The sequence below is a fragment of the Ictalurus punctatus genome, chromosome 16 (genome assembly GCF_001660625.3).
Source record: "Ictalurus punctatus breed USDA103 chromosome 16, Coco_2.0, whole genome shotgun sequence".
Lineage (NCBI taxonomy): Eukaryota > Metazoa > Chordata > Actinopteri > Siluriformes > Ictaluridae > Ictalurus > Ictalurus punctatus.
Genome location: NC_030431.2, coordinates 20,933,901 through 20,959,307, shown reverse-complemented (window position 1 = coordinate 20,959,307; position 25,407 = coordinate 20,933,901). Strand labels below are relative to the sequence as shown.

Here is a 25,407-nt window from a genome sequence, read left to right as displayed (position 1 = left end):
CTGATGCCTGGGACAACTGAAAACTTCACAAAACAATTTTTTAAACAAGTTTTTCTTAGTTAAATAACAGTGTTTTGGGGAAAATGTTGACAGTGGTTGGCAAGTGTGCCTCGTACCTCCAGGGTTGAGGGTTCAAATTGTGCCTCTACCCTGTGTGTGCAAAGATTGCATGTTCTCCCCTGCTTCGGGAGTTTCCTCCGAGTACTCTGGTTTCCTCCTCCGGGTACTCCGGTTTCCTCCCCAGGCCAAAGACATGTGTTGTTCCAAATTGTCTGTAGAATGTGAATGTGTGTGCGATTGTGTGAAAATAATGGTGGCCACACAAAATATTGACACTTTGGGCACAATTTGGACATTTTCACTTAGGGGTGTACTCACTTTTGTTGCCAGCGGTTTAGACATTAATGGCTGTGTGTTGAGTTATTTTGAGGGGACAGCAAATTTACACTGTTACACAAGCTGTACACTCACTACTTTATGTTGTAGCAAAGTGTCATTTCTTCAGTGTTGTCACATTAAAAGATATAATCAAATATTTATAAAAATGTGAGGGGTGTACTCACTTTTGTGAGATACTGTAAATTCCAGCAAGAACTATTATAACTGCTGTTATAGAACATTAATCAATCACTTCTGACAAATCGGATTGGAAAACTCAGCAGTGATGTGGTACAATCTTTATAAACTTATGGATTTTTTTTGTTGCTGTAGGTAAAATGCGGGATACATATATATATATATATATATATATATATATATATATATATATATATATATATATATATATACACACATAGTATACTATACATACATATAGTTAGATGTATAATTTGTTAAGGAATTATAAAAATACCATTTTAAAAAATGGACACCATTGACACCATCAATACAATCCAGCAACCCAACATCATAACAGTCAGGGGTCATGTAATATTTTGAATTGAAAGAATGAAATAGACAGTTTAATTGTATTGAAATTAATTTGTATAACCGTTATTATTAACTGTATAAAAATTTTGCATCATTGCCACTGGTGCAAATTTATAGTTAAGAATCGTTTAAAAAAACAAACAAACAAATTGGTTTCTGTGGTACATTAACACACTGAATGTAGACTGTTGGAATGGGGAAAAAAAAGTTGCTTCATTAAAACCAAAATATAACTAAGCCCTATTTATTCCCCTTTGTTGAATGGCGGACGAATACACACTCCCTTTTTGACGGGTCTAACCCACTTACGCTTGCCCCACCCCTGTTCCTCTTAGTTCTATTATGAAGTCAGTAGATGGACATCCACATTGACCAATCACAAGCGTCATACCACAATCTAAACATCACAAACGACGAGGTGAATCTGATTACCCAATAGGAATCACTAATACTTTGCATACGAGACGCTGTATTGGACTGACATTGCATTTAAGCCAATCGTACAGGAGATATCCGTCTATTATGTATGGCATAGGTTTCTATCTCAACCAATCAGAATCCGAGGGCGGGTCAGTGGGCGGGATAGTATCGCGTTTCGCGCAATAAGGTTAGGTTGGTTGTATGAGAGGCCGTCGTCTGCTGCTGTAATTTGGCTACAGGGGAAGGAAAATACAGTCTAAAATACGGTTTGTTTGTTGTTTTTTTTTTTTAAAAATTTAATTAATTATTATTATTTTTTTTTTTACGTACTTAAGAATTTTTTTCTCCTCATAGTTGATTGGACGGTTTGGAATTCGTATACGACTTGTTGTTAAGGTGAGTTAAAATGAAAAGGGGGGAAAAATAAATAAAAGAAGCTCACTATTTCCAGAAAGATAAACTGACTGCAAACACGTCTCTAACCTGTTTATTTTTCTGTCAAACAAAGTAGCAAAGCCCTACTAGCGGTTTTCGGTGTTAATAAATGGCCAGGGCTTAGAGGAGGACGCTGAGTTGTTTAGCTACATCATTACCGAACAAACATCTCTCTAACAGCTTACCAATGCTGGTTGGTTGTTTTTGTGAATGTGTTATTTAAAACAAACAAACAAACAAACACACACACACATACACACACACACACACAAACCCACACAAACCCCTAGAACGTAGCAGTGGGCTGTGTTTAATCGCGTCCGGTTGTAGCTGCATTCATGCTCCGGGTTTGTTTCATTGTAGCTGCCGTAGCATCCTCAACGTTTGTGGGATCGATTTGCTCGAGAAAACTGGGGAGTGTTTCATGCAGCGCTCGGACACATCCATTCCCACTGAGTAAACATCTCCTAGAGGTAAGGAATGATCAGAGTTTGTTTGATTGATTAACATTAAATAAATAACAATAACTTGCCCGCTCGTTAACGCTGCTTCAGCATCGGGCCTGTTTTCTCTTCATTGTTACATTTTGTTTCCCCTCTCTGTTGCTAATTACACCTAATTGAGGCAATTAATCTGGTTGTTTATAGTCGGTAGATCGAGCGAAATGTTAACATGTATTCCAGGATGATATTGATTTTGTTGTTAGTGTAATGGTGGTTTCTGCAGGACTGTTCAGCCAGCACCATGAGTCTGCTGCACTGGAATCTGGCCATCGATTTTGTGGAGATATCCAGCAAACGTTATAATAAACGCTCTCCTTCTGCTGCATTAGACCCTATTACTACCTTTATAGCATTCATGGAGAACTATATATATATTTAATTTTTATTTATTTATTTATTTTTTTAAACACACCCAGTAACTAAGCAACAGACTTCATGTGCTGTCCTCAGGTTGTCTCTCTCTTTGGGATGAACTAGTTTGAATTCTAGCGCTTTCCTATCTTTGTGTACACCCACTCCTTTCATTTATTGCTCCTCATAGATTTATTCAGCTGTGTGCATTTTTAATCCAGGACTAGATAGTGACTGACTGGTAAGATAAAAGAAGGCTGGCATTTTGGGGGACAACAACAAAAAAACCCCTTTACTTCCACTTCCCCATCTGTGTACCATTTCAGAGGGGCATGAGTAGCATGGAAGAAGGAAATCTCAGCTCTTCTTTTACTACAAGGATCTTTCTCCTTAAATGAGTCCTGAGCCCTTAAACTGGGAATGCTTGTACAGGAAAACCTTGCATGCCTTCTGCCACTGGAGTTTGTTTGTATGAGTTATGTCTGAATGTCAGTTCAGAGGTTGAATCTTACCCGGAGTTACTTGTGCACGTCAAACACTTTCTAAATATGACCGTATTCAGGCAAAAAGAAACACTCCGGGAATAATAACATCACCTCATCTAATATGTAAATAGACCCCAGTTCAATAAAGCTGACATTTTATTCTCTCCTTGTTGACGCTGCGGCTTTGTTGAGTGGTTATATTCGTTTGCAAAATGTCTCACTATCTTTAATTATGTCTGGTATTTTCATATTATGCTTCAGGGTCGTTATTATCGACATTAATATACGGATAAATAGGTACAATTGGCCTCAACCTGCATGTTAGTGGTCTTTGTAATGCTTGTGAAACTGTAACAATGTTTAACAATTGGGTTTTTTTTTTTTTTTTTTTTTTTTCCCCCCCTCTCTTCTTCATGGGTTGTGCTGTGAAAACAGTATGTAGGTTCCTGGCTAATCCCTTTGAGCCTGTGTTTTTCCTCAGGTCTGTCATCAGTATTTTTTTGTTTTTTGACTTCTGTTTTTCTTCTCTCAGGTAACTCCTCAACCCCCCTCTTCCCTGTTCCAACTCCCAAGCGCCTCTCCCAACCCCTACACCCCAACTAACATTCCCTCAGGACCTCTAGGCCACTTTGGGCTGGTGGCCTTCTTTCCCAAAGCCTTCTTGAGGAAGCGGGTTTGTGTCGTCCCGTTTTTTCCAAACCAACCTCATCCCGTGTTTCACGGCTAAACTCAAACACACCCCCCCGAGGATGTCGTCCATCTTGCCGTTCACGCCACCTGTGGTGAAGCGCCTGCTGGGCTGGAAGAAGTCTGCGAGCGGCTCGGGCGGAGCAGGCGGCGGAGAGCAGAACGGTCAGGAGGAGAAGTGGTGCGAGAAGGCCGTCAAGAGCCTGGTAAAGAAGCTAAAGAAGACGGGTCAGCTGGATGAGCTGGAGAAGGCCATCACCACGCAGAACTGCAACACCAAGTGTGTGACCATCCCCAGGTACGAAATGTTAAAGAACACGTCTGTATCTCTCTCCATGCCAAAGCCTTGCTTACACTCTCTCTCAGCTTATCATGCAGTTTATGTTTGCTCGCAGCTGTCAACTTGATTTTGGAAAGGAGACTTGCACAGTTTGTACAGGAAATGTGTTCAGAACAAGTATTTGAGTAAAGAGGGTGCACCTTTCCTAGAATTAGCATTGCTTTATTTTACTTCTTTGCATTATTTCTGTGCCATCGCGTCATGTTGAGTTCAGTTCAAGTCTCAGTTGGAGTTCATTTTTTTTAAATATATATATATATATATTTTTTTATAAACAAACATCAAACTTTCATTCCATCTCATTTGCACTTTGAAGCCCAGTCAAAGAGTCAAGCGTTAACTTTCTCGCTTTCACAATGATTGATATAAACCATCGGTGACTTCTATCAGTAATGTAGAGGGGGAAAAAAACAGTGGCTTCCAGCTTCTTAGACTCAACAAATTGAAACCTTGTGTTTTATGAAAACAGTGCTACTTCTCTGTTTTTATCACTGCTTTTTTTTGTGGTATGTTATACGATGACGTTTTTACGATTGTGAAAGTCATCTAAAAAGAAATCGCAATCCAGCAAACAGGCGAGTCAACGGTGTAGAAATTTGATATGTTAAGAAAATAATTTTTATTCCTTTAAAAAAAAAAATTAATTACTTTTTTTATTATTTAAATGAGCTCCTTGATTTATGAGGGATGAATTGAATTTACACCAAATATGAAATCACATTTGGCAGAAATGAGAAATGGAAGAAGTCTTAAATCGTTCGTCTGCTTCAAACTGATCTCAAACGGCGGAGCAAAGTTTAATATTAAATATGCACGTTTTAGTCCAACAGGTTAAATTATGTGCCGTTATTTCTAATAATCCTCGTAACCAGAGCAGGAGACCCGGGTCAGAGCTTTGGGGTGCTTCGAGCTCGTCATTTTGTGTTCACGGTCTTTCCGGCTTTCAGTGAGAGTGTGTCTAGGGACGTTTCACAGGGTGGGAAAATGTGCTGCCGGTGCATGTTTTCTGTTCTAATCAGTCCTCTAACCTTGAAGATTGGTGGGAATGGCTGAAGACATTGTCTCCGTGGCTCTTGACTTTACAACCGAGACAGACTGCTCGCTTTAGTCACCGTTCATTTAAAATAAAAATCCAAACTCGATTGTGAAAGTAGACGGTTTCTTTCTTTTTTTTTTTTTTTTTCTTCTTCTCTTTTCCACCATAAAATTTTTGAAGTAACACGAATTGTCTAATACGTTCAGTGTGCACTGACTCGTGGATAAAAACGGTGACGCTGTCATCAAAACATTCAAAAAGATAGATGTATTTATTTATTTGTCAGAGCACTCGTTCCTGGGACTCGTATCTGATTGGTTTGATTCATAGAGTCTGTCGTGTGCTAAACGGTTATTTTTAACCGCTTCTATATAACACATGCATGATTAATCCTCTCGATTTGCACTTCTTGAAGCATTTAAGGAGCTGTGGAGATGTATTCAGCTGTTACATGCTGATGGAAGTAGGAAGTGTGGAGGTGGATTGGCAGTGACTGTTTTTCCCTGTAGGTTTGATATGTTGATTAGGCCTTGTTTATCAGTTTGAGAGCATGGACAATTAATCTTTAAATCTCTTAACAGCAGCTGCTTGCCATGTGTTTTATTAGTTATTTCAAACACTAAAGGATTGTGTTCGATCTCGGCTTTTATTTTATTTTTTTGTGTCTGGTTTTGTTTGTTTGCTCTATTTCGAGGAAAACAAACCCTTATCTGCGATAACGTGATTTCCGGCCAGAGGTTCTGGCAGTCCTGACTATCAGTGCAGGTCCTCAGAGAAGCAGCACAGATAATGTATCTGCAGCCGTGCCTCTCCAGTGAGTGCAGGGATGCAAAAGAGAGCGCTTTTCTTCCGCAAGCGCCCCTCGCCAGAGTGATGGGGTTGCATTTCTAAAGCCTATCGATTGTAACGCGATCACTCTGCTGTCTGGCTGCCTCTGTGTGCTGGTATTAAGGCCCCGTTTTCGTCCCCTTTAATAAATCTGCTGAGGAAGCAGACTGCATGGGCACATAATTCCATCAATTACTGGTGAAGGAGGGAGGAACGGAGTTCAGGTCAGTATTTATACAGAGCAGATGACACTATCTTCTGAGCAGGCAGGATATCGCATCACTCCTCTAAGGGGAACGAGCAACAGTGACCAAAAGCAGGATACCGACACATTGACTTCTGTCTCGAGATGGCCGGCAGGTCGTTTTCAAAATTCGGCTTTGAATATTGAAATCTGAATGATTTAAACACATTGAGGTTGGGTGCTTTTTTAAGTACGTTTTGTCGGGGGGGGACCGACAAAAAAAAATCCTCTGTTCTAATAATGACATCCAAGGCATGGCCTAGATTTACTTATGAATTATGACGCTTAATTTTACTCAGCTCAAGTGCATGTGGTTTTTTGGGTTGCGAGTGTCTTCAAGAGGAAAAAGTTTAATATTGGCGTAGTTCTATTTGTGTGAAAGGGATTTCAGGGTTAGTTGATCAAAATAGGATCACTGCTTGACATTTTGGCATTCATTTGCTAAAGTGTACAATACAGACCCTTGCTGAAATGATAGGTTTGGCCCTACCTTTTACAGGATTAACAAGACGACTGCTTGGCATACGTTCAGAGGACGCAACCTGAGTAGGAGACTTATCGGCAGCGTTGCTCAATTTCAACCATCATAAGTGAAGATTATAGACTCGGAACGTACTGTTCTGTCGTTCATCACACCGCCCCTGCTATTTTAATCAGATCCTGGATCAGTTTTGAGACCGGGGATTGTTCAGACCTAGCAAAACGTTGTCGTCTCCATGTAGCATTGCGTAGATAAGTTGGCCTGTCCGCTGATAAGGCAGCTTCTTGGTTTTATCCTGGCTCTGATAAGCGTGTAGAGAGACGTTTCGAGTGGCTTTAGCCTCTGGAATGCCAGCGGATGAAATCTCTGGGTCACCTGGACACTATGGGACTGGTGATTACAAGTCTTTCTAATGATGATGAGAGTATTTTTGGGGGAAAAATTATTACATCTCCACACCCTGATGTGTAATACTGATGTTTATAGCAGGGTTGTCACGGTAACCCGTTTCTCATCGATTACCCCGGTGTCCGTTTAAAAAAAAAAAAAAAAAAAAAAAAAAAAAAAAATTTTTTTTTTTTTTTTTTTTTAAAAATCTCTGATCAGCCGTCCTTACATTCCCTCGAATATAAAACATACAAAAAAAGAAACATGGCTTAAAGCCTTGAAGTCCAGTCAGTTCATGTCATCCCGCTGCACACATGTGGTGTCGATCGCTTGTTATTGGAGGAAGTACTCGGCCTGAGCAGGAAGTATATGGCTAAAATGAAAAATGTTAGTTTTTCTAAAATCTTCTTTCACTTTGTAGTTTGTTTAAACTGTATGTTTGTGATGTACACCAAAACACTAATTCCAGAATAGTAAGTTATTGTTAATTTTCCAACTTGTAAGACAGATTATATATTTCTATATCAGTACCGTTAGCCTTTTTTTTTTTTTTTTTTTTTGTGTGCAAGCTGTTTAAAATGACGACGCCTCTCTGGTTTCCAAAATAAGTGATGCCCTCATCTGTCAAGGATTGTGTTCGACGGTATCGGGTTACATCATCCTATCGCTTAGCCCTGTCAAAAAGTGTCCACTATTCTGAAAAGTAGTGACGCCATGACCGTGGTGTAACAGTAGCTCTGCTTTTGCATCAGGAATTCGACTCTATGTCTTCTGCGGGTCGTGTTTCTAGCGATACAGACTTTATAGTAGGACAGGCTTTGAGTAACGTGTGCAGGATAAAAATTTGATTAGGAATAAGGTTAGTGCGTAAACCTGAAAACCTAATAACGATGTGTAATGTGCACCTCAAGAGCTCGCTAGTTGAGAAGCTACTGTAGAGGCTTGGTGTCGGTGATGCAGTACGTCTGCTTCAGTGTAACCGACTGATGTGTTTTAATGGAGAGAGAGATCTGTTTTCATATGACGCCTTCCTTCCTCTTGCATTATTCTTTCAAAATATGCAAGTTGCAAGAATCTGGAACTGCTGCTGGTTTCATAAATGACTACTGAGTGTGTGATAAGTGTCCGCTGTTCTCTTGGTGGTCACAGTGACTTCGAATCTGGTTTTTGGGTTTACTTGTTAATTTTCGTTATAATACCGCTTTATTTAATAATTTTTGGTTTCAGAGTTTAAGGTTGTGTTTATTGTGTGTATTTAGGCATTGCATTAATTACGGTAGTTAATTATCATTTAGTCAGTGGAAGGTCACACACATTTGTGTGTGGTGTGTCTTTGAATGCTCTCCAGCGCCATTTCCCTGATTCAACACACGTCACTTAGTGTGAACATGGGTACTTTCACTTCCTTTTTGTTAAATTTTTTTTTTTTCTCCTTTTTATTTTTAGTTTTGCTTTTTGCCGTCATCGCCCCATTTTCTCTTTGCCATGCAAACTGCAGCAGTAAAACATAAGCATGAAATGATCTAAACGGACTGAAAAAGCTTTTAATCTGGATGCTATGCTTAAAAAGTGAAGTACAATATTTTTTTATTTATTTTTATTTAAAAAAAAAAAAAAAGAAGAATCTTTCATTCTTTCACTTTTTTTGCAGTAATCATTTTTGCTTCCGTGTCATTATTTGCTGCTGATGCAAATTGGCGTATGCTCTGTGGTCAATGTGGGTTAAAAATGTGCTGGGGTTTAGTCAGGTTTGTATGTTGAGATTAACAGGGAAGAGTAAAATTGCTTACCCTTTGCCTAGTACATGATGAGTTAATATCTTGAGCGGAGGGGACGTGTTCTACCCAGTACTAAAGGTACTACGTGGTTTCCTCTGCTCCATTCCTCTCGTATGACCTTGGCTTCTATAAACTAATTTTACTGGCCAATATGTAACTCGGTTCTGAGAGACAGGAAAAAGATTTTCAGAGAAGAATAATCACTGGATGTTTAGCAGTTGAGGGAAAATGCCTGTGGTTTTTACAAGCCTTTTCTCAGAGTTTTCTAGAAAGTAAGCTAGAAATGATATTCACAATGGGATATTATACTGTCTCAGTTGTGCTATTATTATTATTATTATTATTATTATTATTATTATTATTATTATTATTATTATTTTTGCCTAATCCTGCAGACTAAGGTTATACAAATCCATGCATGAAGTGGAAAAAAACCCCCCAACAAAAAACAAGAAGCAGAATGATTGTTACAGTACATGATTTCCCCCATCGTGCTTGTTCTCTTGGGGTGGGGAGTGGGATGAGTTGAACACACACAAACCTGATCATCTCAAAATTCCCAATTTCATTCCAAGTCTTTGTATAGTGTTACCCAGTAATTTTGTGTGTATCTACTGCCTGATAATATTGGTATGAAATGAATGTGGTACATTTCATAGAAAGAGATCATATTGTTTTCCAACTCATTTTTGTCCTGTGCTGCATGTTTAAATGTCAGTCTAATCAAACTCGCCATGAAAACCGGCTTATTACCGTTTCCTCAATCTGCCGTAACACAATTATATACCGCAGCGCTGCCGAGTTCTCGGTTCTGATTGGTCAGAAGGTGTTAATTTTTCCTCTAACCTGGCAGTAGTGCTGGCTGTGATCGGGGTAACAAGTTTATTTTAACGAGCTTGTTGTAATAAAAATCCTCCAGATGGTGGGTTTTTTTTTTATAAGGAGACGTTTATTTAGCATTCATGGAAGGAGTCTCCAGTTTCAGCACTTTTGTACTGATTAGAAACAGGAAGGGCTTCGTGGTTGCTTGGTAACATGACCACCTACATTTTGTCTCATTACTTACAAAGAGGCTGTTGATGGAACAGCTGTTTATAGCATGCTATAAGGCGATAACAGGAACTAACTTGTTTCACGAACGTTCTGTTATTAAGTGCAACACTAAATGGATGGTGTCGTTCATTAAGAAGTAAATTGAATTAGCTCGCAGATTGCTGCAGTATAAGAGGAATAAAGCCCTTCTGGACTGTTATTTGAAATGAATCAATATTGGGTAGTTGATTTATTTTCTTATAACAGCATGCCCTGATGTGTTTCATTCCTCGCACAGTGAACGAACGCTGTAATAAGAATCCATTTGTCCTGTTTTGTTCTCCATTTCACTGTTTGTATGTGGTTTCACCATTTGAGTGGCTTCTTTTATTTGAGGTGAACTGCGTTTCTCCAGACGCAGAACATCTCCAATAAAAGAATGGACGCCCATATCTTTCCCATGCTATGTCATCTTGGTATTTTTGAATGAATCATGCCCCATGTTTATCATTTTTTTTTGTTTGTGTTTTGTGTTCTTTTTGTTTTTTTGTTTGTTTTACTTTTTTTGTGCACAGCAATTGCTCTGAAATTTGGGGACTGAGTACTCCAAATACGATAGAACAGTGGGATACCTCAGGCCTATACAGCTACCCTGACCAAACCAGGTGACTATCCTCTCCTGTCACTGTGCTGCAATCACCCGGGCCGCGCCGTTTCCCCGTCGGCTCGGAGAGAGAGGGCGCAGAAGGCTTCCTCCTCTTCTCCAGGGGCTGTGTATTTCACTTTAACTTCTCCGGCCTTTCACGATGATTTAATCTAGTCTAAATAGATCTAGTGTACAATGCTAAGCTAGTATTAATTAAACTTGTGCACTTAATGTTTTTTTTCTCATTCATACACTCACATCCTCTTAGAGAAGCTGTAAAAGTAGATTAGTTTATACAAGTAAAATGAGGACGTGGATTCTGATCTGCTGTGGTACTTGATGGCAAGCCAAATTGAGGTCTAAACCAGCTCTCTTCCCTCTCTCCATCCATGTTCTCCTTCCTCTGACCATTTGGCACGTTCCCTGTCTTCCTCTGCTCTTTCTCTCCTCCTCTCTGTCCTCTCCTTTCCTGTGTTTCTGTGCCTGGGTTAGATCTCTGGATGGACGCCTGCAGGTGTCTCACCGCAAAGGGCTGCCTCACGTCATCTACTGCCGCCTGTGGCGATGGCCCGACCTGCACAGCCACCATGAGCTGCGCGCCATCGACACGTGCGAGTTCGCCTTCAACCTCAAGAAGGACGAGGTGTGCGTCAACCCCTACCACTACCAGCGGGTCGAGACACCAGGTGCACAAGTGCTTTCTTTATCTGTCCAGTAGCGTATTATCGGAAGTGCTAACCGGTTATTGGGTCCAGGCTTTAAATATATAATCTTGATTAGAGGTCAACCGAAAATCGTGGATTTTACCGATAACCAAGTTGGGCAGAACCTGCTGATAACCGATTAACCAACTGATTAGTTTTTAAAATTGATACTGAATGAAAACCGAACACTCAAAGTAAAATATTGCACTGAACTTTATTACAAACAATAAACAGTTTGTTAATGGGAAAAAGTTATCTAACCATCACACCCAGTATTGTCCAAAAGTTTGAGGCACATGCAAGAAATCGCGTAGAGCAAAGATGCCTTGAAATTAATGAAATTGAATGTTTCTACGTAGTAATAATAATAATAATAATAATAATAATAATAATAAAAAAAAGCCGTAAACCGTAATAAATGAAAGTCAATATTTGGTGTGACACAAATAAAAATAGTCTCCGGTACAGTTTGCACATTTTTATTAGATAATGAGTTGGTATTTCTGGAGCATCTTGCAGAACTTGGAGGCTTTGACAGTCGCACTCGCATCTTATTTTTGCAGCAAAATCCAGCAGCCTTCGTTGCTTCGTTCCTTTTATTTATATATATATATATATATATATATATATATATATATATATATATATATATATATATATATATATATATATATATATATAAAATTTGTATGTATGTAAAAGCAAGTTTTAAAGTAAGTAAAAGATGTGCATCCAAACTGAACCAAAAAGTAACACTCCAAATAATTGGTTATTTGAAGCGTTTCTCGATTCATTTTGGCTGTCTTTATTTATTCATTCATTTATTTATTTATTTATTTCGCCTCTAGAGGTTCTTCTCGTACTGTATAATGACAACGGACCCTTCTCAGCCTCTCCCGCAACGGAACGCAACCAGGAAAGTTCTAGCGACTGGTCATCCGTGCCGATTAATTGACACCACTGATCCATCAGTCGATCTCTAATATTGATATCGGGATAACGTGTTGTAGCGACAGCTGTAAAAACAAACAAAAAAACACATTCACATTAATATGCTTGTTCTAATACTTTTAAATTTTCTGTAACTTCTTTTTCCTCTATTTTCCTGACTGTTAAATATACCCATGCTTGTTCTTTTCCCATGTAGCTCACCGTTTGTATCATTGTAGTCGTACACACACACTTATTTCTTCTTGGGTGTCCTAATATACTAATACTATATGTGTTTATTTTTCCTTACTTTCTTTTTTTTCTTCCCCCCTTTGTAGTCTTACCACCTGTCCTAGTGCCAAGACACACAGAGATTCTGACTGAACTGCCTCCTCTGGATGACTACACCCATTCCATACCTGAAAACACCAACTTTCCTGGTGGGATTGAACCCCCCAACAACTACATACCAGGTTAGCAGTGTGAGTTTTTGTGTGATTCTTCGATAATGGATGTGTTAAATAGTATCACTTCTGTCTTTATTTCCTTCATACATTGTGCATTAGCTATATTAAGTGTGTTTTTGATGTGTTTCTGTAGAAACTCCTCCACCAGGCTACATCAGTGAGGATGGAGAGACCAGTGACCAGCATATGAATCAAAGTATGGACACAGGTACATTCCCACAGTGGCCAACACTACATGGGAATGTGTGGTCTTTTTTTTTGAGATTTGTTAACAAGCAAAAAAAACCTCGTACAATCAAAATGATTCAATCCCCATCGCAAATCAGGTTTATTGTCCAAAATTTAGACTTTCAGCTGTTTGCAATAAACAAATCAAACAAACGCAATTGAAATAGTTCAATACAATGAATGCTTCAAGTGGTTCCCCCAAATTCATCTGAAAATGCAACTTATAATGACTTCTCCAGTCTCAAAATTATTCAACCCCCTGAATAGGATCCCTCACAGCAGCACAAATACACAAAACAGGTGTTGTCTCAAGCACATCTGATGAAACTAATCAAGGTCTTCATTAGTTGCACCAGGTGTGCTTGAGCTGGAACACGTGAAATACCTGAACTGGTTAGGGGCAGACAATTTTTGAAATACCTGGACGGGGCAGAAAAAGGAAGCTATCAACGGATGCAAGCAGATTTCTGAGAAGGCAGGTTGTGAGAAGCCCTCGAGTGACTGCAAAAGACCTGTGGTGAGACTTGGTGGCAACAGGCACTGAGGTTTCAGTGAGCACAGTAAGGCATGTACTAAACGCAGAAGATTTCCATGCCAGAACTCCACGACGTACACCACTACTGACCCAAAAGCACAAGAAAACTCAAAATCATATAAATCAGCCACAGAAGATTTGGGATTCTCTTCTGTGGAGCGATGTAACAACTGGAACTTTTTGGCACGGTGAATCAACGGTATGTCTGGAGGAAGAAGAATGAAGAACGAACACTCTGTCCCACAGTCAAGCATGGTGGTGGCTCGGTGATGCTCTGGGGCTGCTTTGCATCCTCTGGCACTGGAAAGCTGCAGTGTGTGGAAGGCAAGATGGATTCATTGACATCAGGAAATCCTAAGAGAAAAATGTCATGCTGTCTTTGAGGAAGCTGAAACTGGGGTGTCATTGGACCTTCCAACCGGACAATGATCCCAGGCATTACCTCAAATTCCACCAAGGCTTGGCCCTGTAGAATCTTCCAGACCTCTTCAACCATTAGGCATACATTGATCAGTTATAACATTTTAAAACCACTGACGTGAAGCGAACAACATTTGATAATCTCGTTACAAGGGCACCTGTCAAGAGGCGGGTATATTAAGCGTCAAGTGAACAGTCAGTTCTCGAAGTTGATGTGCTGGAAGCAGGAAAAATGGGCAAGTGTAAGGATCAGAGCAACTTTGACAAGAGCCAAATTGTGATGGCTAGACAACTGGGTCAGAGCATCTCCAAAACAGCAGGTCTTGTGGGGTGTTTTTTCTATGGAGTGGTTAGAACCTACCAAAAGTTGTCCAAGGAGGGACAACCGGTGAACCGGCCACAGGGTCATGGGTCTGACAGGACTAGAACCTGATGTGGCGCTCTGCTGTTGTAGCCAATCCGCCTCAGTTTCACACCTTCTGAGGATGCTTTTCTGTTCATCACAGTTGTAATGAGTTGGAGATACCGTAGCCTGCCGGTCAACTCAAACAGGTCTGCCCATCTAGAGCTAGCATCATTCTAAACTCAAGAGTTTAAAGCCCAGGAGATCAGCAGTTTCTGAAATACTCTCATGAACCTGTATGGCACCAGCATCCATTCCATGGTCAAAGTCTCAGAGATCACATCGCTATACGTGCAAATAGACGACTGCTTGAAGCCGTGGGTTGCGTTTCAAATCGCATACTTACCTACTGTATAGTAGCCGAGATGCATGTATTTTTCCCCACTACAGGCCTATAGTAAGCAAGTATGCAGTTTGGGACACAGCCGAACTCTCTTGTTCGCCGTAAAACTGCCTTGTGTGATCGTGTCCTGTCGCAAAATGCGGTGAAAACGCTCACACGACGTTCATAATGTGATTAAGGTGTTTACATGTCTGTAATGCACGTCCATAATACGATTAAAACGGGAGTAATCCACCTGTCTTAATTTGATTAGAGCTTAATTAGATTATGACCATAATTAGATTAAGGTTGCTGTTTACATGGTAGTTTCTTAATCAAATTATGGTCTTAATTAGATTGAGTTGATTTATTGTTGTCCATGTAAACGCAGTCAATGTTAAAGTCTACAGGTGTTCCTAATTAAAAGGTCCTGTGTCAGTGTGTTGTACAGATTTGGAACAAGTATCTTACTGTAACATCCGTGTTTGTACACATCATATGCTACAGAGCTACATCGGTGGGAAAATATTGAAAAATCCCTGTATGTTACACCTTTGTGGTTTGTTGCATCAACATGAAGCACATCCTGTGTAAACATGCATGTCAAATAAAAACACTTGTTTTTTGTCAAGTCCAAAGACCACCATTATTATTTTTTTTTTAACGTACTCCTGGTTACCCAATTGTCCTCTGGGTAACTTATGTATCGGTATTCTACTGCTTTTCCTGCAGTTCCCAGATGAGAGAGAGGAACGACGAGGAACGACAGAGAACGACTGAATTTAAGCCACTCAATTTAAACCACTGAGTTTGTGAAAGCAAATTTTTTCAAGCAAAATTAAATGTACCGAAATTTTCCTGTCCTATATTATATGTGGTGAATTTTTATTTTTATTTTTTAATTTATTTATTTTTTTTTCATATTTATTTTAAACAAACAATGAATTTGAATTGAGCTTTGGAAGGTTAATATTGATTTATTGAATATTTTATAGTCTGTGTGTGTGTGTGTGTGTGTGTGTGTGTGTGTGTGTGTGTGTGTGTGTGTGTGTGTGTGTGTGTGTGTCCTGAAAATACAAATTAAAAAATACATTAAAATTCAAGTTCAGTTAATACAATGCTTTTTTTTTTTATTTTATTTTATTTCTTTTTTTCCCCTTCAATGCAATTCAGCATGCTTTTTTGTTTCAAAGACGTATGTCGTTATTTTGCTTCCCTAGATGTGGCTAAATTAAATAAGTTTTTGTTCTCCACCCCCATAGGCTCTCCTGCAGAACTGTCGCCAAGCACACTCTCGCCTGTCAACCATGGCATGGGTAAGGGCAGCTTGTTACATCATTATCTCCCTCTGCTGCTCTAAAACGCTTTCACAATGTTGCATTCGTTGTGTAAGGGCTTTGACTAACTACACTTTTAGTACCACATTTTGTATATATGGTGTGTGTGTGTGTGTCTGTGTGTTGTAGACCTGCAACCGGTGACCTACTCTGAGCCTGCGTTCTGGTGCTCCATAGCCTACTATGAGCTGAACCAGCGGGTCGGGGAGACCTTTCACGCCTCGCAGCCTTCCCTCACTGTGGACGGATTCACAGATCCTTCCAACTCCGAACGTTTCTGCTTGGGCCTGCTGTCCAATGTCAACCGCAATGCCACCGTGGAGATGACTCGTCGACACATAGGTATGCACACGATCAACAGGAGAAACTGGATGGAGTAGTGAAAGTCCAGCAGTGGGTGCATGCACACATTAACCTTAGACACAGGACTAGGCAAATGGACTAAAAGGTGTGCAGAGTGCAATCTTCTTACTGTTATAACCGAGGAGCCATTTATCACTCACTTAAACAGTAGGGAGGTGTGGATTATCAGACACACCCTGCATTAACGTTCATTTCTTCCTCATGGTTGAGCATTAAATGGTATAAACGTTACATGACGTACTGGAAACGTGTATCAGTACCAGTGTCTATATTGACTTATTTTAGTGTGCTGCAAGTGATTCTGTTGATTCAATAAAAATCGTAACTAAAATGGACCGTTTTGTCCATATAGAAATTATATACTACTTCTGTTTATACTATGCTTTGTTCCTGAGCCAAACAATGTCTTTTGAGGCGTGTGTGATTTAGTCATGCACAATGATAAACTGTTAGCGGTAAGCCTTCCGTTCTTGTTTTCTGCATTAGCCTTGTAGTACTTTTGGACATCAAGCATGTTTTCACCGATTGAATACACTTTGAGGGGAGTATAAAATTGTGAAAATGTAACTTGCCAACAATTTGGCTAAACTGTTCCTTTGACAGCCCCAGGTAGATCTGTTTTTATTGGTTGCCATAATCGTTTCTGTACTTCGGGGAAGTTTGGTATGTGTTGGGTGTTTGTCAGTTTTAATGCCGTCCCTTAATCATCAGGACTGTTTCCATGCTGCATTTGATCAGTCTACAATTTATTGCTAAATCTTGAACATCACGTTTATTTATTAACTTATTTTTATAGAGAGATTGTTTATGCCTAGATAAATAAATTTTGATGGATGTTGAAAATGTTAGTATTTGGACTGGAATTGACCTGATGTAACTAGTTCGTGGGGTTTATTTCTTTGTATGTCTTGGCCCAATATTAATTAAACAGCATCAAATGTTAAGAAATGAGCAGCCATAAACCTGTCCCATTAACCCATAAATCCCCCATTGTCTTGCATGTGTCTTGAGTATGTTTTTTTTTTGAGAGAAGTTTTACGGTTCTCACGTGATAACGTTTGGTGTTGTGAGCAGGCCGGGGCGTCAGGCTGTATTATATCGGAGGAGAAGTGTTTGCCGAGTGCCTAAGCGACAGCGCCATCTTTGTTCAAAGCCCCAACTGTAACCAGCGGTACGGCTGGCACCCTGCAACCGTCTGTAAAATCCCCCCAGGCAAGTCTTCTGTCCCTTAATTACAGACTGTATCCAAGGTTATACATTCAAACACTGAATTAAAATATTACTGGCATCATGTTTTACTCTTCTTAGGCTGTAACCTGAAGATCTTCAACAACCAGGAGTTTGCAGCGCTCTTGGCTCAGTCGGTCAATCAGGGCTTCGAGGCCGTCTATCAGCTCACCAGAATGTGCACCATCCGCATGAGCTTCGTCAAAGGCTGGGGGGCCGAGTACAGGTACCATGAAATCCTCAAGTCTTAAATTCTTTTGTCACTTTAAAAGCATTAACCAAGCATAGATTTAAGAAGTACATTGTAACCATAGTAGTATAAGGTTCTGAGAGAAGAGCCGTTTTGAGACCTCAGCGTTTCGACATTGCAGCTGGTAAAATGCAGAGGTACTAAACTTTAAATTTGCAGCTCGATTTCTGTTTTTACTTTAAATTTACACCGATGTATTTCAAAAACTATTAGAAAGCGAGTTTTTGAATTGTGATTGAACAAACTGATAGATTATTCTGCAAGCTCAAATACTATTGTTTTTATAAATGTCTAACAGTTTCGTATTGAGGTTCTTAACCTCATTAAATAATTCATAAATGGTAATAAACACAGCAGATGAACTCGGATATTTTGAGCCTGTTGTGACCACCTTATGAAGTATATACTTCTCAGTATGATTTTATTTGTGTGTTCTTGAAGATCTAAAATACAAATTCACTTTTTAAAATCATCCTAAAAAAATATATATATATATATAATTTATAATTTATTTTTTGTGGTCCTTTTGAAAATTAATTGTAAAACATTAAAAATGCAGTTAGTAATACAGTACATGTTTCTCTGCAACCACACAAACGTGACTTTCTTGTCCCTCCACGAGTTCACAATGTTGTAATCGCAGAAACAAAGGCAAAATCAAGCTCCACAGTATTCTGAGGAACTTGCGGTTTTTCAAAATTACCACCGATTTCCCATAGGTTTGGTCCAGGACGTGTCATGTGACCTCATCACAACGCGCGTTCTTCGATGCATGTGTGTCCAACATAAGTACCGCTAAAAGGTCTCGTACCAACGAACACCACTAAAAGACCGTGCAAAACAATTTCGTACAGTTGCAATTTCATCAGTTCGGGTAGTTTTCCGGCAATAAAGCACAAACTCTGACTTTCATCGCAAATTTTGAAAAAAGCTGCAGCACAGTCGAGCGTTTTTGGCCGCAACGGTCACAAACAAACTGCGAAGTCCTGTGCGGACTGACTTTCAGGTCTGCGAATTGATCTTCAGTCCCTGGAAAGTTCAGGCTCAGTAAGCACATGGCACGTAGCTAGTTAACCTCAGTAATATTTAATGCTAATGCTGTCTGATGTTATCCTTTTATCTAACATTTTATATATTGTAAAACCAGAGAGTGCAGTGGACAGCTCACCATACTGAGACTTCCTCTCTGTTCATTTCTATTAGCGTGTAAATAGAACATGGATATTGATTGGCTGTCTATGGTGCTGTCGTTCATCCTGGATGATGATGATGATGGTGATGATGATGATTGGCTGACTGATAGAACCTTACAAAACATGTTTGGAGATGGAACGTTCGTTTAATGTATTTAAATATTACACAATCTTTTGCCAAAAAAAAAACCTTACAGGAGCATGACGTAATCTTTTTGGTGACGTTTGTGGTTAAATCCTTTTCAACCAAACTTCCATATCGAACATTTATAATACTGAGGACACGATGTATATCCTCACTGATGTCCCATGTTCCACCAGGTCAGAACTGCGAGCATGTCCGATCACCCAGGCAGCTGGTAGGAAGGAGAGAGTGGTATGCGTTCTGAGAGTCTGAGTCACAAAGACGTGCTTTGTTACATACAAGATCCTGAGGCTGAAAGCAATAATTCTTTTGCATTAAACGATAAGTTTCTTACAACATGGGGACTTGAAGGGCAGAACACCTGAATTAAAAACTAAAATCGGTCGGCCATGTCCTCTTTAAAACAATGCTTTAAGAAAGAGAAATGAATGAACCGCTTAAATCTACATCGAATAGAATCTTTCCACAAGTATGCAACATGTACGACCTCCCTTGTGGTTATGGGGAAAGGCCAGAGATAAAAATAACCCAAGATTGATGAGTTTGTGTGTGGGGTACACAAGAGGGGGAGCGGTATTGTTTCACTCGCTTACGAGTCTTTTCTTAAAAAGTCTTTGAGAGTGGAGAAATGCTTAGTGGGCTGATTGTTAGGGAAAGGAATAAGATACTTAAAGTGTGTGTGTGTGTGTGTGTGTGTGTGTGTGTGTGTGTGTGTGTCAGACGGCAGACTGTGACGAGCACTCCATGCTGGATCGAGCTGCACTTGAACGGACCATTGCAGTGGCTGGATAAGGTTCTGACCCAGATGGGTTCTCCCACCGCCCGCTGTTCCAGTATGTCCTAATCGCCATGACGACGATGCCCACAACCCTTCCCCTGAAATCTGCAAAGTCCACAATCACAAGAAACGACAAGTAGAACAACAGACATGCTATAATCCCTGACTCTCTCTCTCTCTCTCTCTCTCTCTCTCTCTCTCTCTCTCTCTCTCTCTCTCTCTCTCTCTCATATAGTACTTCTCTCTATTTCTTTCTCTCTCCTTCCTGATGTTCTCACTTTTCGGAACTGAACATGGCACTTGCTGTCACATCAGCTTCATGCACCTTTAATTCGCTCTTTTTCCCTCCTCATAAATCCTCAATATTAAATGTATTAGTGGTAGAATTTGAAATGTATATATTTTTTTTCCTTTTCTTATAAAGACCGGGTGTGTGTGTGTGTGTGTGTGTGTGTGTGTGTGTGTGAGAGAGGGAGAGAGAAACAGGGAAGTAATAGAAGGCAGTTAATAACTTGGCAGAGATGTTTCAGTAAAGCATTCCTTACCCCTTGAAGTGATCGCGTAAACTAAATGTTTTTGATTTTTGTTCTTTGCTTAACCAAGAGCTTACCTTACGCCATATTGTTTAAGCTTGATCTCTTTGCTGAGACTAATCAACAAAAAGTATTACTGCATTTTATTAGCCCTTCCCACCCACCAAAACCTTCGTTCTTAAAGTAACGCCAAAAGACACCTTATTCACTTCCTGTTCCCGATCGCCGTGCCCAACCACTATGAAAGAATGATGCCTTATATGTTCAGGGTGCTGTCTTATGGCATGCTTGTTCTGAAATCTAATGTGGGCAGTTAGGAATGTGTTAGCAACAAATGAAATGAATAAAATAAGGGAACCATGGAAGGGAGAAAAAAGAAAAACAGCAACCCGGACCAATATTGTCTTCATCCCGGTCTCTATCGCCCCTCGTTAGGTGAAATACTCACTAGATCACTCTGGAGCGCTTTGAGTCGTGTTGAGGAAAATCTTTATGAAGAAAATTGACCAAAAAAAAAGTTTTAAAAATGAGTACACAATCCATATCTTCGGGGGAAAAAAAAAAAAAAAAAATATCCAACCTTTTAAGCTTTAAATGTTAATAATGTAGGTTATTCTTCACAATCGAAAGATTTCTCTCCTCCCCCCCCCCTTTATCTTTCTTTTAGCTACTTTTTGTATTTTCATGTATTTTTATATATAAATATATTTAAAATCTTTAATGCTCTCTTCCTTTTTATTAGAACTGAGTATTTTTTTAGATCATGCCCTCTTTTTAACGGAACATGGCTTCATAATGAAAACGTCCTGTCACAAAAAGTCGTTAGTCGAAATCTTTCACAATCCGTGTCTTTATATTCTCCTCCTCTGTGTTTCCGATGGAAGCTGTTGCACCAAACATTCAGCTCCTCCTCATCTTTCGGCATGTTTAAGTTGGTTTGTTCAAGAAAAACAAAGAATCTTTAACATACGTGTGTGTGTATATACCTTTTTTGTTTGTGGGTTTTTTCTTTTTTTTTTTTTTTTTCTTTTTTTTTTGGTTGCTTTTCTGCCCTGGATGATTTTCCATGACCTATGGTTCTTTTAAACAGGGGGAAAACATCTACCTATTGTCAAATGTTGCAGAAACACGACAGTGTTCTATTCACCCGCAATCGGGGAAAAGAAAGAAGGAATTAAAAAAAAAAAAAAAAGAAAAAAAAAGAAAGAGATCAGTGTCTTACGAGATGAATTGTGCAACTTTTAGTGTGTGTTCTTGTTGTACAACTTAACTAATGACTGTGATCTAGCTGTCTGCCTTCCTTTACTTGTTGTGATGGTGGCAAGATGTTTGAAATCTTCATTCCCCTCCTGCCACCTGTCTCTCTTTTAGTTTTGTTGATCTTATTACACTTGCGATTGTATTTTAATTGCAGCGGGTGTGGAGAAAACAAAGAGGTTGTGGCCTGTTTGAAACCGTTCAGACACTGGGAACTTTCTGCTTGCCAGTTTTGACTTGGTGTGGAAAGAAAACCAAATAGAACTGTTAAGTGGCCCAGACATATATGCATATACAGTATGTGTGTATATATATATAATTTTATTTTACTTTGACTTTTTTTTTTGTTTGTTTTTTTTGCGCAAAGCATTTAACAGTTGGTGAGCTTATTTTACCATTAGAGAGATGTATTGGTAGGACGTGAACGTTATCAGGAGATAAGCTTTTCAACCGTGTTGCATATGCAGACTTCATAAATACACTAATAAAAAGTTTTAATTCTCATGAGCTTGCTTGATTGACCTTTTTTTTTTTTTTTTTTTTTTTTTTTTTTTTTTTTTTTTAAAATGTATTTTTTAAAATATTTTAAAATTTTTTTGTAGTTGTTAAATAAAGGAGGGGAAATGTGCACTTGAGCTCTGCCCTTAATGTCGGTGTTTGGGTTACTGAGTGGGCTCTGGGTGGTGGAAAGGACTGTGGTTATTGTAAACGTGAAGTACAAAGCAGTGAAATGTGTGTACTAGCATAACTGGGGTTTCATAAACCGTGAGGTTCTTTAAACTTTGAGCTCTGTGAATTTTTAATTCCTTGTAGAGCAGGCGTTTCTCCTACTTTTAATATCAGATGCGACTACTTTGTTTTATTATTATTTATTTTTGACAATTTCTTTTTTAAAAAAGCATTTGTGAACGTGTGCATATTTATAAAAAAATATTTTTGTATATTTACTTTAAGGCAGGAGTTTTCCCACTTTAATATCTGATGTGACATTTAAAATGTTTTACGTATGTTTTATTTCCATAATGCGATTCTCACTTCATTATCTGATTTGACTCTGTTTTTGTACATTTCTTCTTATGTTGAGGAAAAAACAAACCTTTTTAGATGTGTTTTTTTTTTAAATAGCGAAAAGGGGGGCAAAAAAAAAATCTGATCTGAGCTGTAAATCATGACTCCAGGTCACAGCAGCTGCAGCAGCAATGCCATCCTGCTACACATGTTCATCTAGACCTTTCCTCTTACAGCCAGAGAATTCCACTACTGTCCGTGGTCAAAACGTACCTGAGTGAATACAAATGGTTTTGGAATCTCGGTTTAAAGTTACGGCCCTACTTTCCTGTGATTTGCTTCGGCAACAAGTGTAGAGGGTTTGTGAATGTCTGGGTGCTTGGCCCCGGAAAATGCTGCTTTTTTTTAAATAATAATAATAATAATAATAATAATAATAATAATAATAATAATAATAATCTGATGTGTCGCCTCTAACTTTTTCTTTATTTCACTTGAAGCTTTATTTTCACCACTTCGGCTTATGTGACGCTCTTTAAAAATGTATACATTCACTTAAAGGTTGTGCTGTCCCCACTTCAATATCCACTATGACACACTTTTTATTGTTTAATTTTGCTTCATTATTTTATTTAAAGCGGAAGTTATCCCTACTTCAATATCTGTCTGTCTTAATCTATTTATCTTATTTGATTCACTTAAAGCAGGACTTTTCCTTTCACTTCAACATCTGATCTGAGAATGTTTGTCTATTTATCCACTTAAAGCAGTAGTTTTCCTTAATTCAATACCCATCTCTGATCTCCATGACAAGATATAGGGCATGAGCCAAAAGTTTGTATACCCCAGATCAGTGTTTCTCAGTTGCTCTGGACTGAGAAGCCCTGCATATTTTTATTTTCTCGGTTTCTTACTCGCCAGATACAACTCCTCCGCTTGTTGTGAAACCTGTGCAGGGTGGGGATATTCCAGGTCCAGTATTGGAACAAATTTTCTCAAAGAGTGTACTCTATTTTCAATACAGCCATAAATTTCACAGCTCATCCTAGTGAACAGTCCAGTTCACTTTCCCCCATCAGGGGGCGCCAAAAGCTCAGAAATGAAAGGAAGCAGAACTTTTTGTGGATGCTGGCCTAATTATAGGTTGAACTAAATGTGTAATGAGTTATTTTATTCAGTAAGTGGTTTATCAAATCTAATTTATTTAAAGCTTGTTTCCCAGCCAATTGAGGGTTTTTTTTTTCTTTTTTTTTTTAAGTAAACCTTTTATTAACAACATCCAGAACTTACAAAAAGTCCCACATGTACCTAACTGATTCGTCAGTTTTGATTATCATTAACTGGCTGAAAACTAAATGTCACCATACACAGTTACTATTTTGCATAGGAACCCGTTAGGCTTTCTGCTCTTCTTCAATCAGACGCTTCCATATTGCTTTTATATTGCTGTATGTAACACACGTTCTAAATGTTTTAATCATGGACATCTTGGCACAAGGTACAAACCAATTTCTTAATGTTGCTGCACATTATGCGGTGACTGTTTAGCTAAAAGCACACTAACTGCAGTATCGTTAAACATCTCTCACACATTAAACTCATTCTCAGTGGCCTGGTACTTTGTGGTTTCTCCACATCACACCATTATATAGTAAAGTGAGCTTACATAATTTATGTGGCATTTAGCCTTTGGGTTAGGCAGCGTTTCACGTTTTAGTCCCCCTCATGGCCCATTAACATGGAGCACAACGTTTTCCCAAAACAAATGAACATTTATTGTAGGTTACAGAATTACTGGAATTGTAATCAAGCTGCTTTTTGTAGCTTTCTTGGAAGTGTAAGGAAACAACCCCCCCCCCCCCCCCCCCAATGGATAGCTTTCAATTAAAATCTACCCCAGTTACATAATGTTTTATAAGTTATGTGTTTACTTGTGAGTGTGTGGGCCTGAATATGATCTTGCTCTCTGCTTTGAACTTTCAAAATGTAGCTGGAAGATTTCTTTACATTTTACCCCTCTTGGGCTCAGACAATGGCCTCTGTCCTCACTTTTGTCCTGGCTGAACTGCTTGAGAGAAACCTATTGTATGTTTTTGGCTATAAGGAAGACCCATCATGTATAAGTCATGGTACCTAATTAAAACATGGCCCTAACCTATACTTGACCCCACTCTGTTTCACAATGGCTTCCCCGGATTGCTTTGTGCGATACCCTCTGACTTGTCCAGTGTGAAGTGTTGGATGTCTTTTGGAGACCTTTTCCTAGTTCTTTGGCAAAGGTCTGGAGCGGTAACTGGAGTCCTGGGTTGCTGTGAGAAATTAATTAGGCCCAAATGAGTTTTCCACTCACTGTAAGCACTGACAATGACCAGTACCCATGCAGGACGTTTCAGGGACAGGTGATGACGCGAGCGGTGACCCTGGCCTGAGAAGCTCTGGATTTTCTACTGGACTTGTTTGTTTCTCCACAAGTGTTAATATATTAAACAATTACATGTGAATATCCGACATATGCTTTTGGGGTGTAGCATTACTGTGTTACAGCCTCAAAGTCCCTGGTACAACCCATAGCTCAGATCACTGAATGACTGGAGTTTCGCCAGGATTTCCTGGTTTCCTCCCAGAAACATGCCAGTAGTTGGTTTGACTATGCTAAATTTCCCCCAAGTGTGAAGGTGTATGCATCGTAATCCGTCCAGTGTTCCTGGGATTGACACCAGCTCC

At 39.2% G+C, this 25,407-nt stretch overlaps 1 protein-coding gene across 2 annotated transcripts; it reads left to right on the top strand.

Moving 5' to 3' along the window:
- The first annotated feature begins 1,494 nt into the window (after positions 1-1,494).
- Positions 1,495-22,179, top strand: smad2 (SMAD family member 2). Of its 2 annotated transcripts, none has more exons than XM_017489821.3 (13): positions 1,495-1,616; positions 1,705-1,746; positions 2,149-2,258; positions 3,657-4,109; positions 10,513-10,602; positions 11,076-11,269; positions 12,556-12,690; positions 12,818-12,880; positions 15,855-15,908; positions 16,059-16,271; positions 17,367-17,504; positions 17,601-17,745; positions 19,828-22,179. In XM_017489821.3, exons 4-13 carry the CDS (start codon positions 3,874-3,876, stop codon positions 19,949-19,951), a joined length of 1,392 nt encoding a protein of 463 aa, XP_017345310.1. In that variant the 5' UTR covers positions 1,495-1,616; positions 1,705-1,746; positions 2,149-2,258; positions 3,657-3,873; the 3' UTR covers positions 19,952-22,179. The 2 variants fall into 2 exon arrangements, with proteins under 2 accessions (XP_017345310.1, XP_017345309.1); XM_017489820.3 differs by having other exon boundaries at positions 12,818-12,892.
- The last annotated feature ends 3,228 nt before the right edge of the window (positions 22,180-25,407 follow it).